This window comes from Harmonia axyridis, chromosome 1 (assembly GCF_914767665.1).
Source record: "Harmonia axyridis chromosome 1, icHarAxyr1.1, whole genome shotgun sequence".
Taxonomy (NCBI): domain Eukaryota; kingdom Metazoa; phylum Arthropoda; class Insecta; order Coleoptera; family Coccinellidae; genus Harmonia; species Harmonia axyridis.
Genome location: NC_059501.1, coordinates 11,829,112 through 11,856,104, shown reverse-complemented (window position 1 = coordinate 11,856,104; position 26,993 = coordinate 11,829,112). Strand labels below are relative to the sequence as shown.

At 34.9% G+C, this 26,993-nt stretch overlaps 1 protein-coding gene across 1 annotated transcript in view; it reads left to right on the top strand.

Annotated features, from left to right (window-relative positions):
* Positions 1-7,174: 7,174 nt before the first annotated feature.
* The window catches only part of LOC123670650 (ras-related and estrogen-regulated growth inhibitor-like protein), a 109,516-nt gene continuing 89,697 nt past the window's right edge, over positions 7,175-26,993 (top strand). The window contains exon 1 of the mRNA XM_045604162.1: positions 7,175-7,665. Within this exon, the coding sequence (XP_045460118.1) occupies positions 7,599-7,665 (67 nt within the window). The 5' untranslated portion in view covers positions 7,175-7,598. The remainder of the gene's footprint in view (positions 7,666-26,993) is intronic.

The following is a 26,993-nucleotide window of genomic DNA, read 5'->3' as shown; positions in this document are numbered from 1 at the left end:
TGCATTATTCTAGCCAATCATTCGGGATTATATTGATAAAACTGATTCCTCATCTATAATACCTTGTTTACATTGAAACGTTAAAATTTTACTTTGTATTCGTCATTATTGATGCTTAAAGTGCTTCGAGGTTTATTGAAAAATGAACACAAACCGATTCAGTGCCATCACTCAAGAGAATATCGACCATTTGAAGTGTTGAAAAAAATAATCTTTCCAATTACAACTTGTTCTTAAAATTTTATCAGATATTTTTTCATTATTATGAATTAAACTCGTTTATTTGAGGCAAAAACATTTGAACAAACCAAATTCAATCGGTTTGTTTTCGTATATTTGCCAAATGAAAAAATTTTCGTGTTAAAGAAATAATTTGAAAAAACATTTGAAGCATTCGTGGTAGAGTGGACTCTCGTTGACTCGAAACACCACGGACCAAGATTTTTCGTCGAGTTACTTATAGTTCGACATAGGTGTAATTCGAGTTATAAAGTTTAAATTCAACTTACAGAGGTAATGAGATATATAGGTAAACCAAATTGAAATTAAAGTACTAGACGTGAAGAATAGTATTAATGTAAATGTTCCCTAAAGTAGGAGTAGATCGTAGGTATACATATTTGATAAATTCATTGAAACATTAATTCACAATAGAAAATTTCATAATAAAATATACCTAAGATTCTCTGTGTCGACAAATGCCAATTGATGAATTCTATATATTTTAAGAGTTTGTCTGACGGAGAATTCTGATTTCGACTCCAAAACGTGAAAAAAGTTAATTGATTCAAATTGTTATTGTTTGTTTCTTGTCAGGCAACATTTTTTTCAACCTGACAACTCGTGACAAAGTATTGCAATTATATGCTCAGGAGCATTTTTACAATTTCTTTAAGCTTGTTTCATTCCAAGGGTGAAAACTCTGAATAAGTTTTTCTTGAAAATTCCTATTTTATGAGATGTCCTCCCTATCTCGGAATGAAAAGCAATTGCCAATTACTAACATTTATTTTCGGACCCTAGTCGGCCATTAATGAACCTATACTGCAAATCTCAACTTTCTATGTCCTTCCGTTATTATACGAAAATTATACCGACTTTGAGACCATCTCCGGCTAAAAATCCGAAAAATTCACATATTGAGACGAAATGATAGAGATATAGGTTCGGGGAACGTGCGCTCAAAAATATAGATCAAACTTTTTCCATGAGACTCCGATCTAGAAACGAAGCCAGATTGACTTGACTCAGTCAAACCTGATTCTCCCTAGAAGAACAAACCCATCTCATATTCACTTTTTTTCACGTGATGTGAATCTTCCCTGATGCGGTACGCCATAAAAGGCTTGCTCGGATGACTCTCACAATTTCGTCCATCTTCAAAGGCCTCCTGAAACCCTCCAAATTCGTTCACGTACCATCTTACCAGTTACGCATCATTAAATCGTTGAACCAGAAGCCACTATACAGCTTTATCGGGTATACGCCGTATCCTTCCATCTTATTGTTCCAGTTCCTTTCCCTATTTGGGCCCAATTCCTCTTGTGTTTTTCTTCGAGACGAACCCACGAAACGGTCACCAAGACGTGTAGTGTGTAGACTGGAAGTGCGGTGGCTAATACTTCGTCATTCTGCGAACGTATAGATGAGCACGCATTGCTCAGATTTTATCCGCGTAGGGGGACCATACATTCTCTGTCAAGTACGAGAGGAAGTTTTTGAACGCTTCTAGTTTTTTAGGGCTCATCTCCGAACAGGTAGCTCTAGCAATTTGTCGCACTGTCTGTAATTATCGAATTTTGGGACGAATAAATCGATGACATTCTCGTTTTCAATATTTATTTCTCTATGAGTCGACATTAGCGCCAATATATTTAGTCTACCTGACCTGTGGAGTTTCTCAAATATGTTTTGAGGCGTTTGAGTCAGGAAAAAACGATTTACGAGTACAGGTAGAATTGCCAATATTTTAGAAGTTCATAATTATTCGGAAACAATTCCTAATTACATTCTCGGAATGATTCGGACACAGGTTGGTCGAGATGAAACAGATTCTTTCATTTTCCATATATCTAATTTAATTGAGGAAAAACTGCCTTCTGACGAAAAAATGGAGTTGGGATATTCTGGTAGAGTAAATTACCGATTCCATAAAAAAGATCTGATTTTATACATTGTGACCGAAAATACAAAATTTCTTATAGACCTTCTGGACTTTTTTTTCCGGGAAATGATGAATAGTTCGAGCGTTACTCTAGCTTATGAAATATATTCCGCATGAACGTATGAATTCAGAATTACCTCTGAATATTCAATAAAATAGAAAGTGTCCCATTCAATTCGAAAAGAATGAGAATATTTTCATTGGAATTGAAAGCCTGTATTTCTGAAAAAATAATTTGGGGGCTTCCAGGCCCTATTGGGATCCCTTCCCCTGGCTAAGGTTTTAGGATGGATCTTTCATCGAACCAGTGTATCTTGACATTAAGCATCGAAACAGAAAGACTACTCACTAACCGAAAATCAACCAGAACGTGAAATTCGAAGAAAATTTTCACACCAGAAGCGTGAAGGTAGAAAACAAAGTTCAGATGGAATAGCTCCAACTGCATCCTTGGAGACCAAACGCCAGTTTTTTCCTCATATTTCCAAATAATCTCGAACGATACCTAAGCTTCGAATCACTGATGACGAATCCGCCCTCAAAATCGACGCAAACCGTCTGTTCAGCCTAGCGACCGTCGTAAACACTACCGAGATATGAAAAATATCTTATTCTCCCATTATTTATTCAGAAGGATAATGATAATAACATACGGAAATATTCGTAAGTAATATCAGAAGGGTATCTAATTTTCCCAAAAAAAAATCTGAAAAACACGTTGCTACGTAATATTTTAACAAAAAGCATGAGTGCCGGTGGCAACAAGAATCCGAGTCCAAGACGAGGATTTTTGCACCTGCACGAATGCTTTTTGTTGAAATATTACTTTGCATTGTGTTATTAGTCAATTTGTGTCTGTATCATAAAGTTAAACTCGATCAAATATGTCAGCTTACGAGCCAAATTCGCGTCATTTGCGGGACGTTTCCATTTTCTGTTTTAATATAAAGAAATCTGCGGCTGAGGCTCATCGAATACTCTCGAATACTTATGGTGAGACCGTTATTAGTGGAAGAACGCGCTGGGAGTGTTTTCAAAGCATCAAGAACGGTGATTTTGACGTCAAAGACCAGCATGGCGGTGGAAGAGAGAAGATTTTCGAAGATGCAGAAATGGAGGCCTTACTTAATCAAGACTCGTGTCAAACGCAACAAAAATTGGCAGGTTCATTGGGAGTGACGAAACAGGCCATTTCAAAACGCCTGAAAGTCATGGGAATGATTCAGAAACAAGGAAATTGGGTGCCGTATGAATTGAAGCCGAGAGATGTTGAACAGCGTTTGTTTGCTTGTGAACAGCTGTTTGAAAGGCAAAGACGGAAGGGATTCTGCATCACATTGTGACTGGAGACGAAAAATGGGTTCATTACGATAATCTCAAGCGCAGAAAATAATGTGGATATCCCCGCCACGCTTCCACGTCGACTGCCAAGCTGAATATTCACGGTCCCAAGACGATGCTCAGTATTTGGTGGGACCAGCTCGGCGTAGTGTATAATGAGTTGTTGAAACCGACGTTTGAGCCGAGCATTGAAAGACAAACGGCCGCAACACAACGAGAGACACGATAAAATGATTTTTCAGCATGACAATGCTCGACCTCAAGTTGCGAAAGTGGTCAAGACATACTTGGGAAAGTTGAAATGGAAAGTCCGTCGTATTCTCCAGGCGTTGCTACCTCGGACTATCACTTGTTTCGATCAATGGCACACGGCCTAGCTGACCAGCACTGCCGGTCTTATGAAGAAGTAAAAAATTGGATCGATTCGTGAATCACTTCAAAAGATGACCAGTTTTTTCAACGCGGGATTCGTACGCTGCCCGAGAGATGTGAGGAATTAGGGGCTAGGGATCGACAATACTTTTAATCATGAATGTACCTAACCAATTTTTACAATAAAGCCTCGGATTTCGGAAAAAACGGCGGAAGCAAAGTTGTACGCCTATTCTATTCTCTCATAGGAAAAATATTTGAAATAAATGCTTCGTTACTCTCTTTTATGTATATTCACATTTCACATACATTCCAATGAAGCAACATTGGAAACAAAAATTCGGATATGAGCTTGAAAAACCAAATAAGTATTCATTGAACTCATTTATGAATACACCAAAAAATATTGAGATAGTCATCTCATGGAACAGTGACCTAAAAACGTAGAATTATATCTTAGGTTAATGAGTCAGCAACTCATGAACCTTCGCCAGGTAAATGAAATCATAATTAGACGAAATGGAACCCATAAAAGGAGTGTGAGATAACTGATAGATCATGCTGAGGTGAAACCGAGCTAAGTACTGGATGCTTATCTCCTGAAATCAAATATTAATTATTATATCGGTTATGGAACTTCCTTTCTAATCCATCTAAGGGGGCCATAGGGTTTTCGAAAATATACTTCACTGAATAATTCAGTTTTGCGATGTTATATCGATTTGTAGCTATTAGATTGATGATGAACTGTTAATTTCATTTCATCTACAGGAGGGTCCATCAATAGATCATTTGTCTAACGAAAGATGATCTATCTTCATACAGGCTTTCCGAAAGCCACTGGGTAAGATAGTAATTCATAAAGTATTTTTGATAAATATATTCAGTTCTATGAAAATATATCGAAAAAAAATAGTGTTTGTTTATCTGATAATGAACTGATACATAAATACATACATATACATAAATAAACATTTTAAATTACACAGAATTTTATGACGAATAAGTTCATCTGCGTATGGATTTCATTTCATTCTGAAGAGAAAGGTATGCCATTAGTGATGGGAAAGGAAAGCCAAATGGCCGCCATGGCTACGGTTGCTGCACCATGTCTTTTTCATGGAAAGTACTCGATAGACGATTGTGATAACATCTTCGGAAAATAACTTTTCTTGCAAAATTGTGATTGTTATGTTGCTTCTGTGGCACGTCGCTCCGTCTTGTTGAAAATATATCCGGCCATAAAAAAATCATGCAAATTACGATGTAATATCGTTTGTGGAATTCCAATCCTCAAGATCGTGTGTTCATCAACACAACAAGCTACAGCAGCAATTTTCTCAGTTGTTTTAGAGCTACGAATACAGTTTTGATCATAAACTTGTCTAGTGTGACTATTGCCGGCAAAAAAATACTTCACCACGAAAAGTGCTGTAATTTTGCGGACTGCACAATTTCCAACGTTTTTGAAAAGCATTTTAAAAATATCAATACGTTGTTGAAGCGTGTATAGTTCCATTTTCAGTAATGGTGTAGTTTTTACTATTCAACTGTCAAATGATTACACCTGCAATATTATCAGTTGTTCTTGAGCGCGCACATGATTTTAATTTTACACATCACTAACTTGTATGAGTAGCTCAAAATTTTACTATTGCCGACCGAAAAGGTGCTTCATTACGACACACAAGTGTTTTAGTTTTGTTAACTATGACTGAGAATTTTTCACTATTATTGTAGTGAATTTTAACAATTTCATGCGTTTCAAGCATGAAGCTTGAAATTGTTATTTTACATGCAAAATTTCAGAGAGGTCATTTCATTTCAAATTTCATGTTTGAATTTCCTATGGTTTTGAATGAATAAAATGCACGAAGTTTGAAATTTTTGTTTTACATTAACCTGCAAAATTTATACCGTACTCGTTTTGGAAAGGCGTTCTCAACTAATTTTCATGGAGCGCCTTGTCTCAGCGATTAAGGTGTTCCATCCCAGGACCCATCCCAGGATCGGTTGGCAGCTCAGTAGTCCCTACCTCTAATCTCCATAGTGGGGAGTGGTGATTTTGCCGTAGAACAGTTGGATTTATGTCCCAAGCGGTTTAGATCTGCCGAGAATTGCTCAGCCTTCGACGCCATCTCTCGGGCCAAAAAAAATCTGAAAAACACGTTGCTACGTAATATATTAACAGAAAGCATGAGTGCTGGTGGCAACAAGAATACGAGTCCAAGACGAGGATTTTTGCACCTGCACGAATGCTTTTTGTTGAAATATTACTTTGCATTGTGTTATTAGTCAATTTATGTCTGTATCATAAAGTTAAACTCGATCAAACATGTCAGCTTACGAGCCAAATCTGCGGCTGAGGCTCATCGAATGATCTCAAATACCTATGCTGAGGCCGCTATTAGTGAAAGAACGTGCTGAGAGTGGTTTCAACGCTTCAAGAACGGTGATTTTGACGTAGAAGACCAGCATGACGGGGAAAGAGAGAAGGTTTTCGAAGATGCAGAAATGGAGGCATTACTTAATCAAGACTCGTGTCAAAAACAACAAAAATTGGCAGGATCATTGGAAGTGATGCAACAAGCCATTTCAAAATGCATAAAAGTCATGGGAATAATTCGGAGACAAGAAAATTGGGTGCCGTACTGTGAGTACTCGGGCCAAAAAGAGCCACCATGCCGTAATTATGGAAATACTTCTTTTAATATTTAATAATTTAATTTATGGTTAGGCAAACTCAGCAAAATTTTGCATAAAGCTGGAACAGGTCGTACAAAATTTCAACTCAATCGTAACAGTAATTTCAAAATGTTCAGGAAGAGGAATTTTCCAAATTTTGGACTATTAGGCCTATTATCGAACTCAACCACGGTATTCACTGAAAATTTCTAGTTTCATTGGTTTGCCTTGCGTTATTCATTTTGTGTTCAAAGACGGCACGCCGAACAAAATTAAATGTTCCCCGATTTCTTCTCCATTATACAAATCTTACTAACAATGTCTCAAAATTAAAAAATCACGAAAATCGTGCCAAAACGATATGACGCCCCATTCAGCGAACGAACGCCCAAAAAAAATTAAAAAACTAACGCGACCCGATAAAACTTTCATCGTCACCTCTAAAATCACGAATGTGTTGAAACTTTCGTAACAATAAATCAAAGCAGGCGCGTACGACACGAGAATAGAACCATACACCAATTAGCAACAGATCTTCCGGTACCCGCGTGTCGGCGGAAGGAGTACCAAGTCCATGTCCACCTTTAGTAACCTTCCTGTCCATACCCGGTCTCCTAGAGTACCGAGCACTCGCATCCGATATACCTCGGCAGGCAGTCGCCAACGAAGAGGCACGCGAAAGTGATTCCCGTTCTTCATTCTTCATCTCTCATTCTGCATCTCGGCGAGGTGCAATTTGAACGGAGTTCTGTCACGCTCTGACCCCGCCATCCAGACCGTTCCTTCCAAAACGAACACACCGAGAGTGGATGTTCCTTTTCTTCATTTTGTCACCGACTTTCCATACTTCCTGTCCCTCTTATCGGCGACGATTGCCTAACCTCGCACCATCGTCGTCTTTTTTGGTCCTTCGAGCCGGATATGCGATAAAGGTTTGTTGTGAGTAAATATTGCGTTTTTTTTTTCGACCGATTATAGTCGACACAGATATGTTGACCGGTGATTTGGACAAGAGAGTTTCAGCAAATCCGGAGGTATGACTACAACGGCAGTGCCGAAGATAAGAGTGGTGGTTTTGGGAAGTGCCAAAGTTGGAAAATCGGGTGAGTTATCAGTGACACTTTTGGTTTTGGTTTAGGTACTACGTTGAAATGGGTATTGGTACAACTTACCTTGAACAACACCATTTAAATCCTTTTGCCTGAATATCATAATTACTTTCCTGATAAGTGTCAGCCAAAACTGTCTTCAATGCCCGGAAATTCTTATCAACCATTTATTATGATATTATGTATACTTTGATATTAAACTCTTTTGGGGAATTCAATTGTCAAAAAGTTTTCATCTTATGGAAAAAATTAAAAAGGTATCATCTTGATTTCAGTTGTTTTTGAACGCACGTTTATGCATGAGCCCGTGAAGACCACATGATATAAGATTTGGCATGAACATTCTTGTGGTATTCTACATATTACCTTTTCGAACTATGCCACATTTCATTAGGTGTTTTTAAGTGTATCTACAGTAAAATTATCGGAAAGAAGTTTAGATCCTTGTATTAACAATAGAATTTTCTTACCTATGAGGATTGTAACTTGTAGTATCGTCGTCTTTCGATACTTCTTTTTTTGGGATATAAATATTTTTTCGAACGATTGTGATTTGGACAATGAAGATTCAGAAAATCTTTGGATATGACTTCAATGTCAGTGCCTAATATAGGAGTGGTTGTTTTGGGAAGTGCCAAAATTGGAAAACTTTGTAATGGCACTTTCTGGTTTAGGTATGAGTGAAATATGTACAATAGCTGATAGGGATTGGTACTTACCGTGAAAAACATCATGTGAATCATTTTGTATGAATATCGTAATAAAATATCGTACTTCGATATTCACATCTGTCATGTCAAAATAAAATGTGGAATATTTTTCATCTGATTATGAATATATTTAAAATAACAGCGTGCCGATGACACTTCCTTGATCGATTCCTATTGTTCTTTTTGATATTTTTGACTTTGGTTGGTTCTGTTAGTCATGAATGAATCTAGCCATTTGATTTTATTTCCTTTAACTTCATATTACTTCAATTACTCAAGAAGATATTATTTTTATTAATATAAGAACTCTATATTGCAAATTCATATATTACAGAATATTAAATGAGTCACAGCCTTTGAGATGCCCAGGAATATGCCCAATGCCATTTTTCCTGCCTCAAGTAGCTCTAAAATATATTTTATGAACTGAAAAATTGTTTTTTGTGTTGATCGTATATGCAGACATCCATGTTAAGTAAAAAAAAACATAGAAAATGTAAAGAGAATATTGGCAAAAAAAAACACAATATTTTCGTGATTACATATCGGATTGGACTCAGACTCATCGTAGGTATAAGGAAATACCTTTCCAGAAAATACAAAACCAGAACCATACAAAATTCCAGCAAAATATCGACAAATCAACCACCTCATATTGAAATCGTGCTTCATATGAAGAATAACTTTATGCAAAACCATAGAAAATTAAAGGATAATAACTAAAAGAATTAGGAAAACAGCAAAGTTAAGTTACTGATTTCTTATTTTTCAATTTTTTTGTCTGCCTGTTAATTGAGTAGACTTGGAAAAAGCCACATTGATCATATCAGAATGTACCAATCTACACTTTGTTAAAAGACTACAAAGTTCTCTATCTAAACATTTACTTATGTGTTATTCCAACATCACTATTCTCGATATAATGAATAGTGAATTATTTCAGCCATTACTAATTGGTAATTGAAACACAAATGTATAGTAATACTATGTATTTACTAGTAACTACATTGTAATACCACATATTTGCTTTTCAATTATAATTCCCAATAAATCATATATCTGCATATCCGGGGTAACCTGCAGAATAACTTTCATACTTAGCTTCAACGGTTCTTTGAAAGACTCAACAGAGAAAAAAAATTTGTTTGTCACTGGAAGTTGAAAAACCATGTGACAATTGCATTCTTAATGCATTCGTTGTGTAATTCATGCCGCTAACTGATGTTATTTTGCTGTCAACTTCCTCAAGCTACATCTTTTTTCTCTGAAAAGGAATTTTTTTCTTCAATTCTCATTTATTTTTTTCTTCAATAGTATACCTCTCTACTCTATAGTTTCAATACTTCACCTTTTTTTTTTTAAATATAATCGACATACTCCACACTCAATGAAAATTATAAGATGAAATATTGCAGTTTCCTGACGTCTATTACCTCATGTCGTATACACTGAATGAGTCTGAAACCATTAGATAGATTTCAATGGAAGAAGCTGAAAAAGAGCACCAGATTTAGGGATCCCAATAAAATATCGTCCTCAATCAATTCATTTCTATGTTTCCTATACCTGAAGTGGTGATGGGACATAGTCACGAAGCCTATATAGAACACAACACTATTATCTCCAGAAAATATTTTTTTTCTGCGACGGGAAAAAAATTTGACATTTCATCTCTGTTGACAGGTAACAAAATATGACTTTTCACGAAATTACTTTTTTCCCCGGGAAAAAAAGTGAGTACTTTTTTCCCGGATATATATTTATCTACATATAGATAAAGGAATAATAATAATTCGACCACACTATTGATGGCTTTTGTTGTTGTGCCAATTCCGAAAAATAAGCCAATAACACTGTCTCCGAGAAAGACCTGCATGTCTTTTTCATTTTCCATTCCATAAATCTTGAATACGCGGTTTCGTAAATTTTCCGCGATTTAGCTGGCAATAATTTTCGTGACGCTACTTGCGCTGCTTCTATTAACTCCAGTGGAGTCAGAGAAAACTCGGAATCAGACATTTTTTAACTTTATATTATTCAACAAAATAACTACTAAACAATCATTACTGATTTTTGAAACAAATCAAAAAATTAAATTGACAGATATTTGATTCCTTTGAAGTTTTCCTTAGCAACGCAGTCTATTTGCAGCTTACTAGTTTAAAAATTCAAAATTCATATCGATTACATTCTGACTTTAATATATTGTAATAATATGTTCTTTCACTATTTAATTGTCGTTTTTCCTGTCACAGAAAAAAATAGTGTATTATACACGGGAAAAATGTTAGATTTTAGCTCTCGGTTTTTTGTCTCCCTCCGCTTCGCGTCGGGAGACAACATAACCTCGAGCTAAAATCTAATACTTTTTTCCCTTGTATAATAAATAACTATTACGCATGCACGACAAACACCTTAACATCAAAAAAGTTGATATTTCTATGAAGTATTCAATGTATCAAAGTGAATACCGGTATTTCCCGAAATTTCATACTGGTCAAGTAGAGCACGAAATATTGATGAAGTGACTCTTTGCTAGCTCGAGAGAAGGCGCCACACGTTGCACAATGCTCAGCAGAAACGCACCGGCACCCTTTATGGCAAGGTTGGCAAAGTTACTGACTTTACCGTGATCCGATGTGTAGGTAAAAATGTATATGGCAGAGACCACTGAAAATTCATACTTATGATTCCATCAGTGGTCCAAGGAAGAAACACTACAATCCCCATCGCCCCATACAAATTGATTGAGAAGGCGATATGGAACTACCGGTCATAACACGTTTGCGCATGCCTCAAACCGCACCCTGCATTTTGTTTGCAGCCCAAACTGAGTACCCATTCTGAATTTCGTTCATATCAGGAAAGAATTGTAGAAGTGTAGAAGATGAAACATCAGAAATTCCAAAATTCCATCGTTTTCGCCTTTTATGTATTCAAGTAAATTGAGATATATATATAGAATGTTAGTGACCGTACCTACCTGATGAAGTCAACATGTAGATGACGACACAATTGTTGTGTTGAATAAATTTTGCGGAAATACATGTACCTATTCTACATTCAATTTCTTAGGAAAAAACAGTTTTCGCTGCTAATCTCTATTTAATATGCATATTTATGAATCTTTATCGTTCATCAATCATGACAATTCATTTCGATAAAAGCATCATTCTCTAATTCGATATATTATTCATTAATATATGAACAGAAGTTTTGTTCCACCTAATGAATCTATTCGTTCAGAAGTAACTTACCATGTGCAATACAACCATCATCCAATGCGTCAACATCCTCATTATGATGTACAACCCTCCAACAGCCATCACATTGGTAACGGGAATGAAAGAAAAATTGAACTCGCCTTATTTCTTTGTTGACTTATCTGAAGAAATCATACAATCAGAGGCTACCAACCCCAAAGTTGACCTATATGTTGCACGAGTAGAACCAGAAAAATTAGAATGGTTCATCGATGCTCTTCAAAAAGATGCAGGGTTTTTTCATCCACGAGCTAAATTCATTTTTTTGATGTCTAAAATCCCAAGAAATATGCCAGCGATTTTAATATTGTCCCATATACTTGATGTAGTTTTTGTGAATACAGAAACTGGTAGAATTTATACCGTTTTTCCCTACAGAAGAAAAATTTATGGCAGAATTGATACCGATGTGAAAGAAATTGGATCTTGCTGTTTCGAAAGATCGTTGACTCAAAATCAATTTTTCCCTAGAAAAATACCGCAGGTTTGGAGAATTGGGTCAGACATGAAGATTAATTTCATCAGCAATAAAATATATGCTTGGTGTATCACCTGCGATGAGCCACATGGTTTGGAAATGGATATTTTCGAAATGATTATTAGATCCATGAAATTTTCTGCTAGATTGGACAGGTCCAGTCGTAACCAACGTTATAACAGGTTCCTTAGAATATGGGATGTCCAGTTTGGTTCTATTATCCCTTTTTGTTGGGTATGCGCAGATCTCACGATGCCATATTTGTTCCAAGATTTCGCTATGTTTATCACAGCTCCAGCTCTTATTCCCAGATGGATGTATTTGATCAGAGTGTTCGACCCTTACGTATGGCTGTCGTGGTTAACATGTTCTTTCATAATTGCTACCATATTAGTTTTCGGATATTATTTGCTAAATTCGGTATTACAACTGGACCTTTGCCTCGTTGTTTTCGTAGCTAATTTCGAAATGTTTCTAGCACAAGCATTCAATTTCATTAGAAGAGAAACATCTCAAAACATTTTATTTTACTCGACATTGTTCCTTTGCACAATGATGAATTATTTTTTTGGTTCGAAGATGACCTACTTGTTAAATGGTAACAATTACTTTGAAGCTTTCAGTTCTTTCAAGGGGTTGAATAAAAGTGGTTTGATAATTGGTGCCGAAAGTCACTTTATGATGAACTACGTAGAAGAGGTTATGAATTTCACAGAAAACATTATATTTATCGATTGCAATTTGAGAAACTATGATTGTTGGGAAAATAAGGAGAACAGAAGCAATATAGCTCTTTTTTACGATACTAGAGCAGCTAACTTTTACGCGCGTCATAATAGAAATTGGGTACAGCTCAAACCTTTGGTTATGACTCAAAGATTCGTTGCCCTTTTTTCCAAAGGAAATCCATTGTACCCTTTAGTGAATAAGAAGTTGATGAATCTTCTAGAAACCGGAATCATTGATAAAATATCACAAAAATACTATGGGGGTAAGTTCAGAACCACCAGATCAAATACTGGGCATAATGCCTCAGAAAAGTTGAACATGAGTCATTTGGTAGCTCCAATTTTTATAATTACTGGAGGTTGGTTTTTAGGGTTACTGATGTTTCTAAGAGAAGTTGTAATGAAAAAGGAAAAGAAAAATATTAACTATATAATAAATAATTCTTGAAGAGTGATATAATCAAAACAAGCACATTCATTGTTTATTTATTTCTATTAACAACACTCAATAAGTGCCAGGTAAAGTCAACCTAGGTATTCAATACACGGAACTCGTTCATATCCATGTTTCAAACAAGAACAAATGTAGCTTCGCTTTACCTTCAATTTCTGTCGAAGAACGTGAAAAAAAGTGGAATGACACTGATGGTGGCATTTGGTCAACAGGCCTGGGCTTATTAAGTAACATGGTATATTTTGGGACCAGAAATGTATTTAATGTTTTTGAAACAATATTGTATCTGCCAATTTTGGGTTTGTCTGGTGTACTAAATATGTGCATTTGAGATTTTATTATCTTATTCTGGTATAAATACCTCTGTCTTTTTGGCGAATACATGAAATTTGCTAATATCTTATCAATGTTTGATATTAGGGAATTATTTTCATTATGGAATATTGATATTAAGTTGTTGAACTTTTCATTTCTACTTTTTTTTGAAAATGTGTTAATTCATTGTTTCAGTGGCTAGTGTTAGTCTGTGAATGATTTTGACAATAGAAGGTTTCTTGTTCAATTGCCAATAAACAGTTTTCACAAGAATGACAAGTGCTCAGAAGCTTCTGAGTTCAGATCACTTCTTCCTTATTTTTTTCTTTTCGATATCCTGCTTGTTTTTAAATATTCATTTTATTTATCGATGGAATGAGAGCATGTTTTATTTGAACAGTAGTACTTCTGGTAGCTCTATTGAAAGGACCAGACACCTGAATGTATGAAAGAAAGTTATCGGTTAATTTGTAATGTGAGCATTGTTTTTTGAAGATATGTATCACCTTAATGAAAAAAGCTGATCAGACGACTCAGTTAAACGCTCCCAAGTTCTCAAGTTATAGGGTGTTCAAAGTATAGATATAGCGATAAAAGCTAGAAAAATTCGAATAGTACTTTGCAGCCAAAAATGGCTATCATTCATAGGTTGCTAAGGTTTTTAAGAGTATTTTTTTTACTTATGAGAAAACTACGAACCCTAACACAGATTTTCTGGAAAATGTACAAGTTGCAACCTCACGCAATACATTTCAAGATCAGTTGATGGCTCTAATAAATAAATCAAAAAGGAACAAAGTTGGGTAAGTTTGTTCCTTCTTGATTTTTTGATCAAATCAAAAAGGAAAAAGTTGGGTAACTTTGAGCAGAGGGACAGGCTGGAGAATGTGCCATTCAAGAATACTATTATTCATTTTTTTGTATCCAATATTTCAATGAAAATAGCTGAAGAATAAACGAATAATAAAAATAAAACATTACATTAGCAAAACAGCTATAAGCTATACTTAAAGTATAGGCGATAATAACCCCCTCAAAACTGTAAATACCTCAAGCAATCAATGAAGAATAGCCCTTTCAGCTGCAAAGTAACGAAAATATTATTCGAAGAAGTTCCCTGGTTCAAAAGTTATGATTATATTATATTTGTAGCTTTTATCGCTATATCTACTTTGAACATCCTTTAACTTCAGAATGAGTAAAAACCAGAGTCTTCTGAAGAGTTTTTCTTATTCAGTTTAGACAATTGTAAGCAACAGAATGTAACTAACCACAAACTATAATTGAGTTTGTCTAGTTTCAGTCCGATCTGATAAATGAAATCGAAATATCGCAATATTCTTCTCCCAAGATTTGCTCCCACAACAAAAAGGCTAAGAGCCCGTCTACTTTCCAATCCTTTCTTCTTCCTCCTTCTTTTTTGGCTGATAAGCGATGATTACCAAACATTCGAATCGAAGGTTTATGGTTGCAACTGAAACATTTTCACGTTTGCAATTAATTATAGCATTGCGAAAGATACGTGCATTAATTTCACCGCGCAAGAATTTAGGTGACAGTTCCATCTACAATGCGGCATTGGACAGGCTCTCTTTCAGGAGAGGTCAATTTTATGATATATCAACACACAGATATTATTTCCTGTTCTTGTAGTGGAGGCTGTATTGTGTATTGCTTTCATAAACCTTAAAATATGAATTAAACTTTTTTGGGTTTATTATCTTCCTCATTGGGAAATGAAAATAAATAAATTTGTAGCTTTTCATTGCGTGTTCATTGATGAGCTCATTGGTGACCACAAAACTGATGAAATACACTCAGTTGCTAAAACGCAAGTTGATATTCAGTATAGTTTTCTTATTTTCAGGTCAATTTTCACAATGTTTTTCAGTAAACTGTAGATAAAATTATTAATTTCAAATTGCATATTAAATCTTTTGTCGAATGTTAGCTTATTAGTCACTAATCAGGAGTTTGTTGTTGAATCCTAATTTCGAAACATCCTATGGAATATATTTGTGGCCAATTTTTTTCAAAAAACATATTTTCATCACGATCCATTTCTATTGAATATGTAGGATTTCACATATGCCTACTTATGCGTTTCGTCCCTGGCACACACACCGGACTCATCAGTGTGACTTTGGTATAATTGTGTGTGCCGTGTCACAGACGCTTGGGGAATTTATTATTGTCGGGAGCCGCCGGGACTCGAACCCGGGACCTTGTTCGCATCTCGGTGCGTGAGTCTACCTCTTAACGTCTAGGCTACCGAATGCTGTGTATATTGTTGCTATGTGGAGCTTTATGAGGAGCCGCCACAAACATTTTGTTTTTTGATTCATGGCTTCAAGTGAACTAGTTCATTTTTAAAGAACAAATAAAAAGTTTAACCAATTCAAAGGGATTTCCACGATGTGGCACACTGAAAAATTAAGTTTTTCTTCTTCTGATACTCTGCTAGAATTATTTATGGTGCTAATGACATATAATATTTCGCATGAAGCTTCAAATTGATATTTTTTATTCGTTAAAAACTTCTATTTTGATATTTCGTCAGAATTGCAAATTTAAAATCAATTTTCACTTTAATTGCTTTTCATTGAATTGTTATGTTTGTAGAACGTATCTTGTATAGATTTAAAGTTAGGTACAATGTTTAATTCAGTTCATATCTGAAATTCTGACGCTGGTGACTATTAGATGAGTGAAATTCCAGAATTTATATTGAAATTGATATTTTCACTTTCTGTCGCATGCAGCACATACTTTGTAGACCAATTTTATTCCCACGCTGTTCTGAGATAGGCAGCCAAAAAAATGTGTATCAAACTGACGTCAACCAATAGTCTGCTACTTCATATTAAAATTTCTATAATTACCTATAGACTGTCATTGGCTTCTGGAATGGGAAATTCTCCTCAATATTACTTTAAATACAAATTCAAACTTTATGATGAATTCATACAATAATTCATTATTTTTTTTAACTACCTGCAAAACTAAATAAATCGCTTTGTTACGGCAGCACGAAGTGACAACACTGCCATTTAAGATAGCTGGTACAATCAATCCGATGCAAAATATGATATGAAGACAGTAATTTTTTTGTCTATTCCTTGATAGTAAGCAAGTAAGCTCCTACTTTAACCTGTTCTTGGATCCTACTTTATTTATTGACTGATACGTTAATAATCGATAATAAATTATTAGCATCCCCCACATATCAAAGTATATCTTTCTTTGTTGTACTAGTCAAAGTAACAGATTTAATGTTTTTTTCTATCGATGAAATCTTCACTCGATGTTGCTATAGGTATTGTGCAATGTACCTAATCGAAACGCTTCAAATGCTGAATCCCCTTATTCATATTATAAAATATGGCAACGCCAGTGGTTTACCCCTTTCTCCTTGTTTGTGCCAAGCCTCAAATTATGGTATGAAAGGATAAATTTCGTGAGTTGATGAAACACTGTTGTTTGATGAGAAAAAATACTGTTCAAGCAATGCAATAGTTTCATAAATGTTTTTCAGACGCTGCTCTATAAACAGCAACGCTTAAATGTGCTCCAGAGAAACAAATTTGGCTATAATGAAGAAGTGATTACCGAGGTTGAAGCCTATTCCTAAAGCATAGACGAATTTTTTCACAGAAATGTTTTCGGAAAGTTAAAGGCCACTGGAGAGGAAAACATTGATATTGTCAAAATTTTAAGAAAATAATTGTTTTTACATTTTGGGCCGGTAGTTATTGAGTGAAATTCTATACTCACTGATTTTACACCTTGAAAAACTAAGCTTGCTTTCATAGAATGCCGATTATTGGACTTCTTCGATACAACTGAGGAAAGGAAATTGTGTTATAACTTGTAACCAATACTGCAATAAAATCATGAACATGTTGATTAACAATCCATTTTATTAGGTTCTCCTTTTGAATAATATATAACTCCTGAAAGTCTGGTAGTTGATATCAGCCAATCGCATTATAAAAGAATTGAAAGAAGTTCAGTTCACTTGAAGAGTTTTCGGGGTTCCATTTTTATTAACTGAAATTTCACCATGTACAATGCGAGTATTATTCACTGCATCAATCTCATCGTCCAAACATATCAGCCCTTGGAAGATTCAACAGCAGTAGACATGGCTGATAAAAATTTCAATTTCCCTCATTCCGTGTACAATTATTTCGAAAAAATGATTCCTATGGATCTTATTCCTAATTTTTACATTTTCACTCAAGAATCGGAACAACTAAATTTATACATCAGAGGCAAAGAGTATTTATCGTGGAATTTCAATCCTAGAGCTAGGCATCTAATCCTTGGTAAAAATATCTCCAGGAAAAATGTGAAGTTTTTACTAAATAACCATATTTTAAACTTTATTTTTCTGAATACGGAGACTGGAAGAATATACACTACGTATCCATATAAGGAAAGGATATATGGAAAAATTAATAGCAATCTGGAACAAATAGGAAAGTGTGAGATGAACCTGCCATTTGCACGTGACCTATTTCCACCGAAAATTCCCAAAGTTTGGAAGGCCGGATCCAAAATCAACGCTTGCTGTAATCGTAATTTTATTTATTCATTTTGTTTTCGGTGTAACCATCCTTATAAAGGTTTGGAAGTGGAAATTTTTGAATTAATCTTCAAGTTGTTACAACTGAAGCCAAAACTTATATTCACAGATGGGCATTTAGGATGCCCTGCAGACAAAACCAAATTTGACTTTTTTTTTGGACTTCGACATTCTAGTTGTTGGGTATGTGCAGATGGGACAAGTGCATATCTCTATGAAGATGTTTCGATGTTCGTGCCAGCAGCTGAGGTTATTCCCAGATGGATGTACTTCGTCACAGTTTTTAATTTCCCTATATGGTCATCATTGATTTTATGTTCGATTTCTTTAACATTAGCTTCTTCTTTCCGAAAATTCATAGTTAGGCATCGACAAGAATATTTCGGTTTCGAAATTATGATAATTATTGTCCAGATGTTTTTGGGACAGGGTGAGGTCCCAAGAACCAATTCAGCCTCTTACAGAATTCTTCTTTTTTTGGTTCTTTTTTTATGCACGATGATGAACTTCTTTTTCGGTTCGAGAATAACGTTCTTATTGAATGGCTCTGATTATTATAATGAAATTAGTTCCTTCAGAGAGATTGCTGAACAAAGAATATCGATTGGAAGTACTAGCCCAGCATTGACATATTATATCAGATCATCTGGATTATTCCGAAATAATGAATATCTTGATTGCAGTGAGAATAATATGAATACTTGTTTCTTGTATATGAAGACATGGAAAAATTTGACGATGTTTTCAATCGCTAACCAAGCAAGAATTTCTGAATACTTATTTGAACCTGATGAGAAAGTAATATCTGAACTGTATCCACCATTGACAACTATGCCGATATCGGCTTTCTTCATAAAAGGAAGTCCAATTTTTTCTGCCATTGATGGAGAATTGAAGAAGCTACTGGAATCGGGAATTACTGAAAAATTGTCTCGACGATACAATGAATTCAATATTCTTCTAAACGCCAGGTATGACAGAGAAGCGGTAGCAGAAAAACTGAACATTTATCATTTAATGGTAGCAGGTTTTATACTGGGATTGGGACTGCTGCTAAGTCTATCAGTGTTTCTTTTAGAAATCTTTTTGTGGATTTAGAACAATTATCGAAAATTACTGTGATTGTAAGGATAATCATATGTTCATGCAGGAAATGTAGAAATTGTGAGATTTGTAATAAAAAACTTAAAAATATTACACAATAACTCATGAATCCCTCCTATAAAATGAAATGTATCAACGGAAAAAACTCCGAAGCCGCGAAGAAAGCTTTCGCGATTTTATTCAATGATGAGTTGTCTATATTTCAATTTAAAATTGTAACCTTCTTCAGGACGTATATGCATAGATTCAAAAGTTTTGTCCTCCCTATCAACTCTATACTTGTTGAATATTACATGAGAATTTGTGTGTGGAATCTTCACTATCTCATCACTTAAATGAAAACAATAAACCAACAGAAAATGTTTCTTGTTTGGGAGAATGCAGGTGTAGGTATTCGAAGTTAATCAGTTTAGAGCGAATACGAGAGTTGTAATATTGAGAATATTCCGTGGAAAATTCCGCGTCATCCAATTTCTCAGTTTGACCAGGCAAGAATAGAGTAACCATAGAATTTGATATGATTCCAAAACATCAAGGATCATAAAACACATAGACGCAGCTGTTTTTGACTCATACATTGTGTAACAAACCCGATTTTGTTTTTTATATTCGTATAGAATATTCCGAAAAATATTTCAAACCTACTCAACACGTCACTCGATAAGTCCTGGGCCAAGCACACAGATGGCACTCTTTGTCGTTAGTATCTACAGTGACTTAAATACCCACAGTGGCGTCAACCGTGGTGTCGTTTTCGATTGTCTGAGCATAAATATGTCGGCTTTTTGTTTACATTCTCCATTTACCCATTTTATTTAGTCACTGTAGTTTTCGTCAGTTGAATAAATTTGTTCTATATACAATCGAATACTATCAGGCCCGATGAGGCCCAATACTTTTGATTTTGACGTGTGTCAGTTCAGTTCAGTCAAATGTATTTTTGAGTTCTATGGTTCTATGTCCCCATTCGCCATTTTTATGCTCAATTTGAACGAATTGTCGCCAACATGTTTAATAAAATCACTAGATTAGTATCAACAGTGACTTAATTGAAACGCACTGCCTACAATTCATTCAAATTGTGCCTAAAAATGGCGAGCCATATGGCTTCACCATAGAACTTCAGAATAAAATATGTTCTATTAGTGATGACGTCACACACCGCCATTTTGGTTCTCCTGTCAGTGTTCGGAATCCAAACAAACAAATTGTCATTCAAATTAGTACGTTGTCGTTGAAGAAATTGGCTTATTTTAATAAATAAGATTATTTGAGGAACAATTGATAGACAGAAGGCACGAGATTAATGCCACTAATTTCGAACTTGAAGTTCAACTAATAAACACGGCTTTATACAAAATCTGAATGATACAAGATTCGAACTCACTGGTATTAACCTCGTTCCTTCTGTCTATCAATTAATACTGAAGTCATTCCTCAAACACTCTTATTTATGAAAATAAGCCAAAATTCCTTCAACGACACCGTACTAATTTGAATGACAATTTATTTGTTTGGATTCCGAACACTGACAGGAGAACCAAAAATGGGGGTGTGTGACGTCACACTAATAGAGCGTATTGACATGAACTGAACTGACACTTTGTCAAAATTAAAACTATTGTGTCACCTATTCAGCTGAAGAATACTTCAGAGACTTAATGAAATGGGCCTTACGTTTTGAATAAATCCCAAAAATCAGGTGAACGAAGAATTTAAACAAAAAGCCGCCATGTTTAGGCTCAGCCAATCAGAAACGAAACCACGCGTGTCGCCACTGTGGTTTATTATGAATGCATGAAAATAATTCGGAAAAAAAATTGAGTCTGAATCAAGATATTGAAGGTTGGAGGACGCTACATTTTCAGTTGTTTGAAAAATAGATGAAAATGAGTTTCGTGCATTGATAAAACATTTTTTTTCGATGGGAAAAATAATGTGCATGCAAAGCAATGGCTTGATTAGTGTTACTCAGGAGCTGCAGGATGAGATATTTGGCTCTATTTTGATTTGAGAATGACGAATTGCAAAGTAGAGGAGCGTAAGGTACCTACATGTATCACCGGAGGTAACCATAGATTTTTGAAGAAAATATGTGTTTTCAATGGTTAGGCCCCAGATTTTATGAATGAAGAGTAATACTTATAAAATGATTTTCCACTTCTGAAATAGAACCATTTATATGTGAATTGATAACCAATTGCATATAGTACTCCTTTTGAATAATAAATTACTTCTACAAGTCTGATAGTTCATACCAGCCAATCGCTATATTAAAAAATTTAAAGGAATATTCAGTCTACTCGAAGAGTTTTCCATTTTGTACTAACTGAACTTTCACCATGTACAATGCGCGTATTATTCAATGCATCAACCTCATCGTTCATACATATCAGCCCCCGGAAGATTCAACAGCAGTGGTCATGGCTGATAAAAATTTCAATTTCCCTCATTCCGTATTCAATTATTTCGAAGAAATTATTCCTATGAATCTTATTCCTAGTTTTTATATTTTCACTGAGGAATCGGACGATAACCTTAGATTCTACATCAGATACAAAACGGAATTTTGGTGGTATTTCAATCCTAGAGCTAAGCATCTACTCGTCGGCAAAAATATCTCCACGACATATGTGAATCTTTTACTAAACAACCATATTTTAAACTTTATTTTTCTGAATACGGAGTCCGGAATAATATACACTGCGTATCCATATAAGGAAAGGATATACGGAAAAATAGATAGCAATCTGCAACAAATAGGAAAGTGTGAGATGAACCTACCATTTGCACGAGACCTATTCCCACCAAAAATTCCCAAAGTTTGGAAGGCCGGATCCAAAGTCTTGGCTTGCTGTAATCGTAATGAAATTTTTTCATTTTGTTTTCGGTGTAACCATCGATACAAAGGTTTGGAAGTTGAGATTTTCGAATTAATATTCAAGTTGTTACAATTGAAGCCAAAAATTACATTTAGAAAATGGAGTGCATCAGAATGCGATTCGACAAAAAAACAATACGACTTTTATTTTGGACTTCGACGTTCTATTTGTTGGGGATGTTCAGATGAGACAAGTGCATATCTATATGAAGATGTTTCGATGTTCGTGCCAGCAGCTGAGGTTATTCCCAGATGGATGTACTTCGTCACAGTTTTTAATTTCCCTATATGGTTATCATGGATTGTATGTTCGATCTGTTTAACATTGGCTTCTTTTGTCCAGAAATTCATAGTTAGGCATCGACAAGAAATCTATGGTTTCGATATTCTGGTAATTGTTATCAAGATATTTTTAGGACAGGGTGAGGTCCCAAGAACGAATTCGTCCTCTTACAGAATTCTTCTTTTTTTGGTTCTTTTTTTATGCACGATGATGAACTTCTTTTTCGGTTCTAGAATTACTTTTTTATTGAATGGCTCTGATTATTATAATGAAATAAGGTCTTCTAGAGAGATTGCTGAAAAAGGAATACCGATTGGAAGTACTAGCCCAGGATTGACATTTTATATTAGATCATCTGGATTATTCAGTAATAATGAATTTCTTGATTGCAGTGGAGATGTAATTGATAAATGTGTCTTGTATATGAAGACACGGAGAAATTTGACAATGCTTTCAATCGCTAAACAAGCAAGACATAGTGAGTTTAAATTCAAATCTGATGGAAATATATTATCTGAATTGCATCCACCACTGACAACTATGCGCATATCGGCTTTCTTCCTTAAAGGATGTCCTATATTTTCTGCCATTGAAAACGAATTGAAGAAGCTACTGGAATCTGGAATTACGGAAAAGTTGTCTCGACGATACAATGATCACAATATGCGTCTAAACGCCAGGTATGACAGAGAAGCGGTAGCAGAAAAACTGAACATTTATCATTTGATGGTGGCCGCTTTCATTCTGGGGTTAGGACTACTATTGAGTTTATCAATGTTTCTTTTAGAAATCTTTTTGTAGGTTCAAGGTAATGATTGTAAATCACTTTTCTTACAATAGTACAATAATATTTGTATGCTAGAACTGCAGGAATAGACAAATTTGTGAAAATAAAAATTAAAAATTCATTGTACAATGGCTTTTTAACTTTTCTTATCCTATATAATATACCAGCTGATTAGAAAGAAAGCCATAATTCCACTAGAGCTAAATAAAACGTTGTCGCTAGTGGTTACTAGTTGACAGCTTTAGTCATCCAAACATCGAATTTTAGTTTCTTTCCGTGTTTTCCGGATGTCTCATACTACTCCTCACAGTTAAAAATTGCGGTTTTTCCTCATTTGAAGTTCTTCGTCGATAACTCTTTAGGTGTTCAAACCTTATACCTAATAGGGTTTGCTTAAGTTACCCCCACTATTTTCGTACATAGAATCGACTGAAATAATAAAAAATATAGGTTTTAATTTGAAAATCTTGAGTTTTAATGAATTTGAGTTGTCCAAGTTCATCTTCTTATAAACACCCTGTACATTTTTCGTCCAAACTGCAAATAGAACATTTTTTCATAAGAATCCCATTAACTCATGAACCGTTGAGTTTTCACCGAAGGTTAGATAGATAGATAGATAGAATTTATTGGTCTCATGATATCAAATGACATAAGACAAGTCAGAATAAGAACAAATTAAAAATTTGAATAAATAACTGAAATCAGAATTTACCTTAAAATATTAGAACTAAGCAATCATTTTAATGAACAAATACAGTAACGCAATAAATAAACATATAAAAAACACTAATAATCACTAGAAACACACAGGTGAGTCAATATTTAAAATCAAGCAAAGTGAATGTTGCAGTCTGGACATAGTTCAATGAGTTTTCTCAAAATATTCCTCAACAGAATAGGAACACATGTCAACAAGATAGTTCTTTATTTCTTTTTTAAATTTATGCACTAAGGTTATATCTTCAAAACATTGGGGAAGCCTATTATAAAGTTTAATTCCCATTACTAAATGTGATTTCTTACATACTTCTATTCGCTGGTAAGGTATAGAGAAGTTTGATTTATATCTTGTGTCATGAGCATGAATATCACTATTCTTTAAATAGCTGTTCTTATTGATATGCACCGATGTGATCAAATCCAAAATATAAATGCCATACACAGTTAAAATTCTCAGGTTGACAAAAACAGGTCGACAGGAGTCTAAAAATGAGAGAAATACACCTTATAATTCTTTTCTGTGACAAAAACACATTTTTAACATGAGGAGAACTCCCCCAAATACGAATCCCATAACTAATCCTAGATTTTATTTCACTGAAATAAAGTAAACGAATGTGACCTCAATGTAGGTCACATTCGTTTACTTTATTTTTGTTTCCTCAAATTTATAATTTGAAAACATTTCGAATTTAACAACTTTTATAAACTCAAACAGTGAGTTTTGAAGGATAAATCCGAATCAAAAAACACTCCCAGAAATTTCACATTTTCAATTTTTGTTATGTTTGAGTTGTTAACCAATATATCAAAGTCAGGGGCAAAAGTTTTTTGGCGAGGATGAAATGCAATGAAATTTGTTTTAGTTGTGTTAAATAATAAAGATTGATCACAAGACCAGTTCAGGTTGCTGAAATTGTCATCAAAAAGCTATCTAATGATGCTTTAATAACTGGGTGTGCCATTTGAAATAAGGAAGTAGTAGTATGTTTCCGGTACAACCGGAAGTTGTAGAGATCTGAAAATATTTTGGGGAGAAAGATCATTGTCTCAAACTCTAAGGTTCAAAATTTCATTACAAATTTATGATTAGGTTTCCATAAACGTCTAATAGTCCATCGCCGGTGAATCACACTGTATAACTACGCAGCTAATATCGGATTTTGCCCTTTCATCGAAATATTTCGTGCGTGAACATATCCTTGAAAGTTTTTAAAACAAACCATTCGAGAGTAATCGTGTTAACGGCGTACGGCCGGCTGGACGAACAGATCTAATTTCGACCTCAAATTCAAATGATGATGCGCAATGAACAGCATTCGTCAAAACTATATATAATTGATTGAACGAACACTGTCAGAAAAGGTCAATAATTTTCTTTAGAGATTTTTCAAATACCTACTTATTCATCAGTGTGAGTATCGAAACCAAATCTACCTAATAATAAATTTGTCAAGAAAATCAACGTAATTCTGGATGTCCATATCCAATTAACTCACGTCAACAGGTTCCTTACCTCCTCAATATTCAACACATGTGTCTAGTCCCAAAAGATACTATCTCCCCAACTGTTAATGACCCTCAAATCAGGAGTTCATAAATTATCTTCCATTCAACAATTAATAAGTGGATTTCAATAAATCAGATAACAATGATGATTTTGAACGAGTCTATTAACTCAGGTAAAAGTGCAAGGTACCCTATAATTAGTGTTAAATTTCAATGAAACGTATATCTTAATCGATATTAAATCCAGATATTACAGATATTCCTTAATTGGTCACCTAGGAAAGTCCAGCGTCCAAGTGAAGGGGAAGATAGTTTGATTAATTTATTGTGATATCGGAATCAAGGGGATTATTCAAATCAAGCTTTCTAAGCACTCTTGGCTATATCAAAAATTTGCTAAGGGGAACACCCACGAAGTTTATAAGTGTGTACGGAAATATGGCTAATCTTGTTTTTCGAACGTATAGAGAGTTGTTTATTTACGGATTTAACGACAGTAGGACAAATATACTAGAGCTCCAAATTAGTGGTACACCCCTGTGAGTGTGGATTATTGAATACGAAGATACCTAGGTAACGTTTTAGCTCAGAGGTCTCCAAACAACAGTTCAAACAAACTTTTTTTTTAATTCGACTTTATTCATCAATATAGTCATTTTCAAGAGTGATAAATGTACCTCAATGTTCCCTTTAATTTTTCTACCTTTTTTGCAGAATAATTCGTCTTTGCTATCGAAAATAGGTTTCAGCTTCGGCAATCACTTCAATCTTTACAGCCAAATTTCTATCATTAATTTTCTCTTACCCGTTGTTCATCGAACAGTGTCCGAATAAGACTTATCAAGCCATTGCTTAACTTTCACAGTATTTTTCCCATCAAAAACAATGTTTCGACCCAGTTTTCAAAAAACCATAAATGTAGCGTCACTTAACATTCAATATCTTGATCTAGACTTTTTTCCGAATCTTTCACACGCTTGGTACTTACAGTAGTGTATGGCAGTAGTGGTATAATATAATATTGGCCAGGCGAAGGACTTATTGAGTGACGTGTTAGACTGTGTATTTCTTTGATGTGTAAGTACTTATAGTCCTTTCAAACTCACTTGACTTGAATTGAAATATGAAGATATCAGATTTAGTAAAAATAAATTCATTATATTTTCAATAGATGGTTCCTGTTATCTGTATCTCGCGTTGTGTGAGTCTGACTGGGTTCTACTGGATGGCAATAGAAAGAAAAACGATAATCAAGTAAGGCGTAGATTCGTCGAATAGGCCCGAAATGAGATTGCCGTTGTTCCCGATTTCCATAAGCGAATTTTGTTTAGCGATGAAGCGCATTTCTGGTTGAATGGCTACGTCAACAAACAAAACTGCCGCATTTGGAGTGAAGCTAATCCTCAACTGTATGACGAAACACCGTTACATCCAGAAAAACTGACTGTTTGGTGCGCTTTATGGGCTGGTGGAATCATTGGTCCGTACTTCTTCAAAAA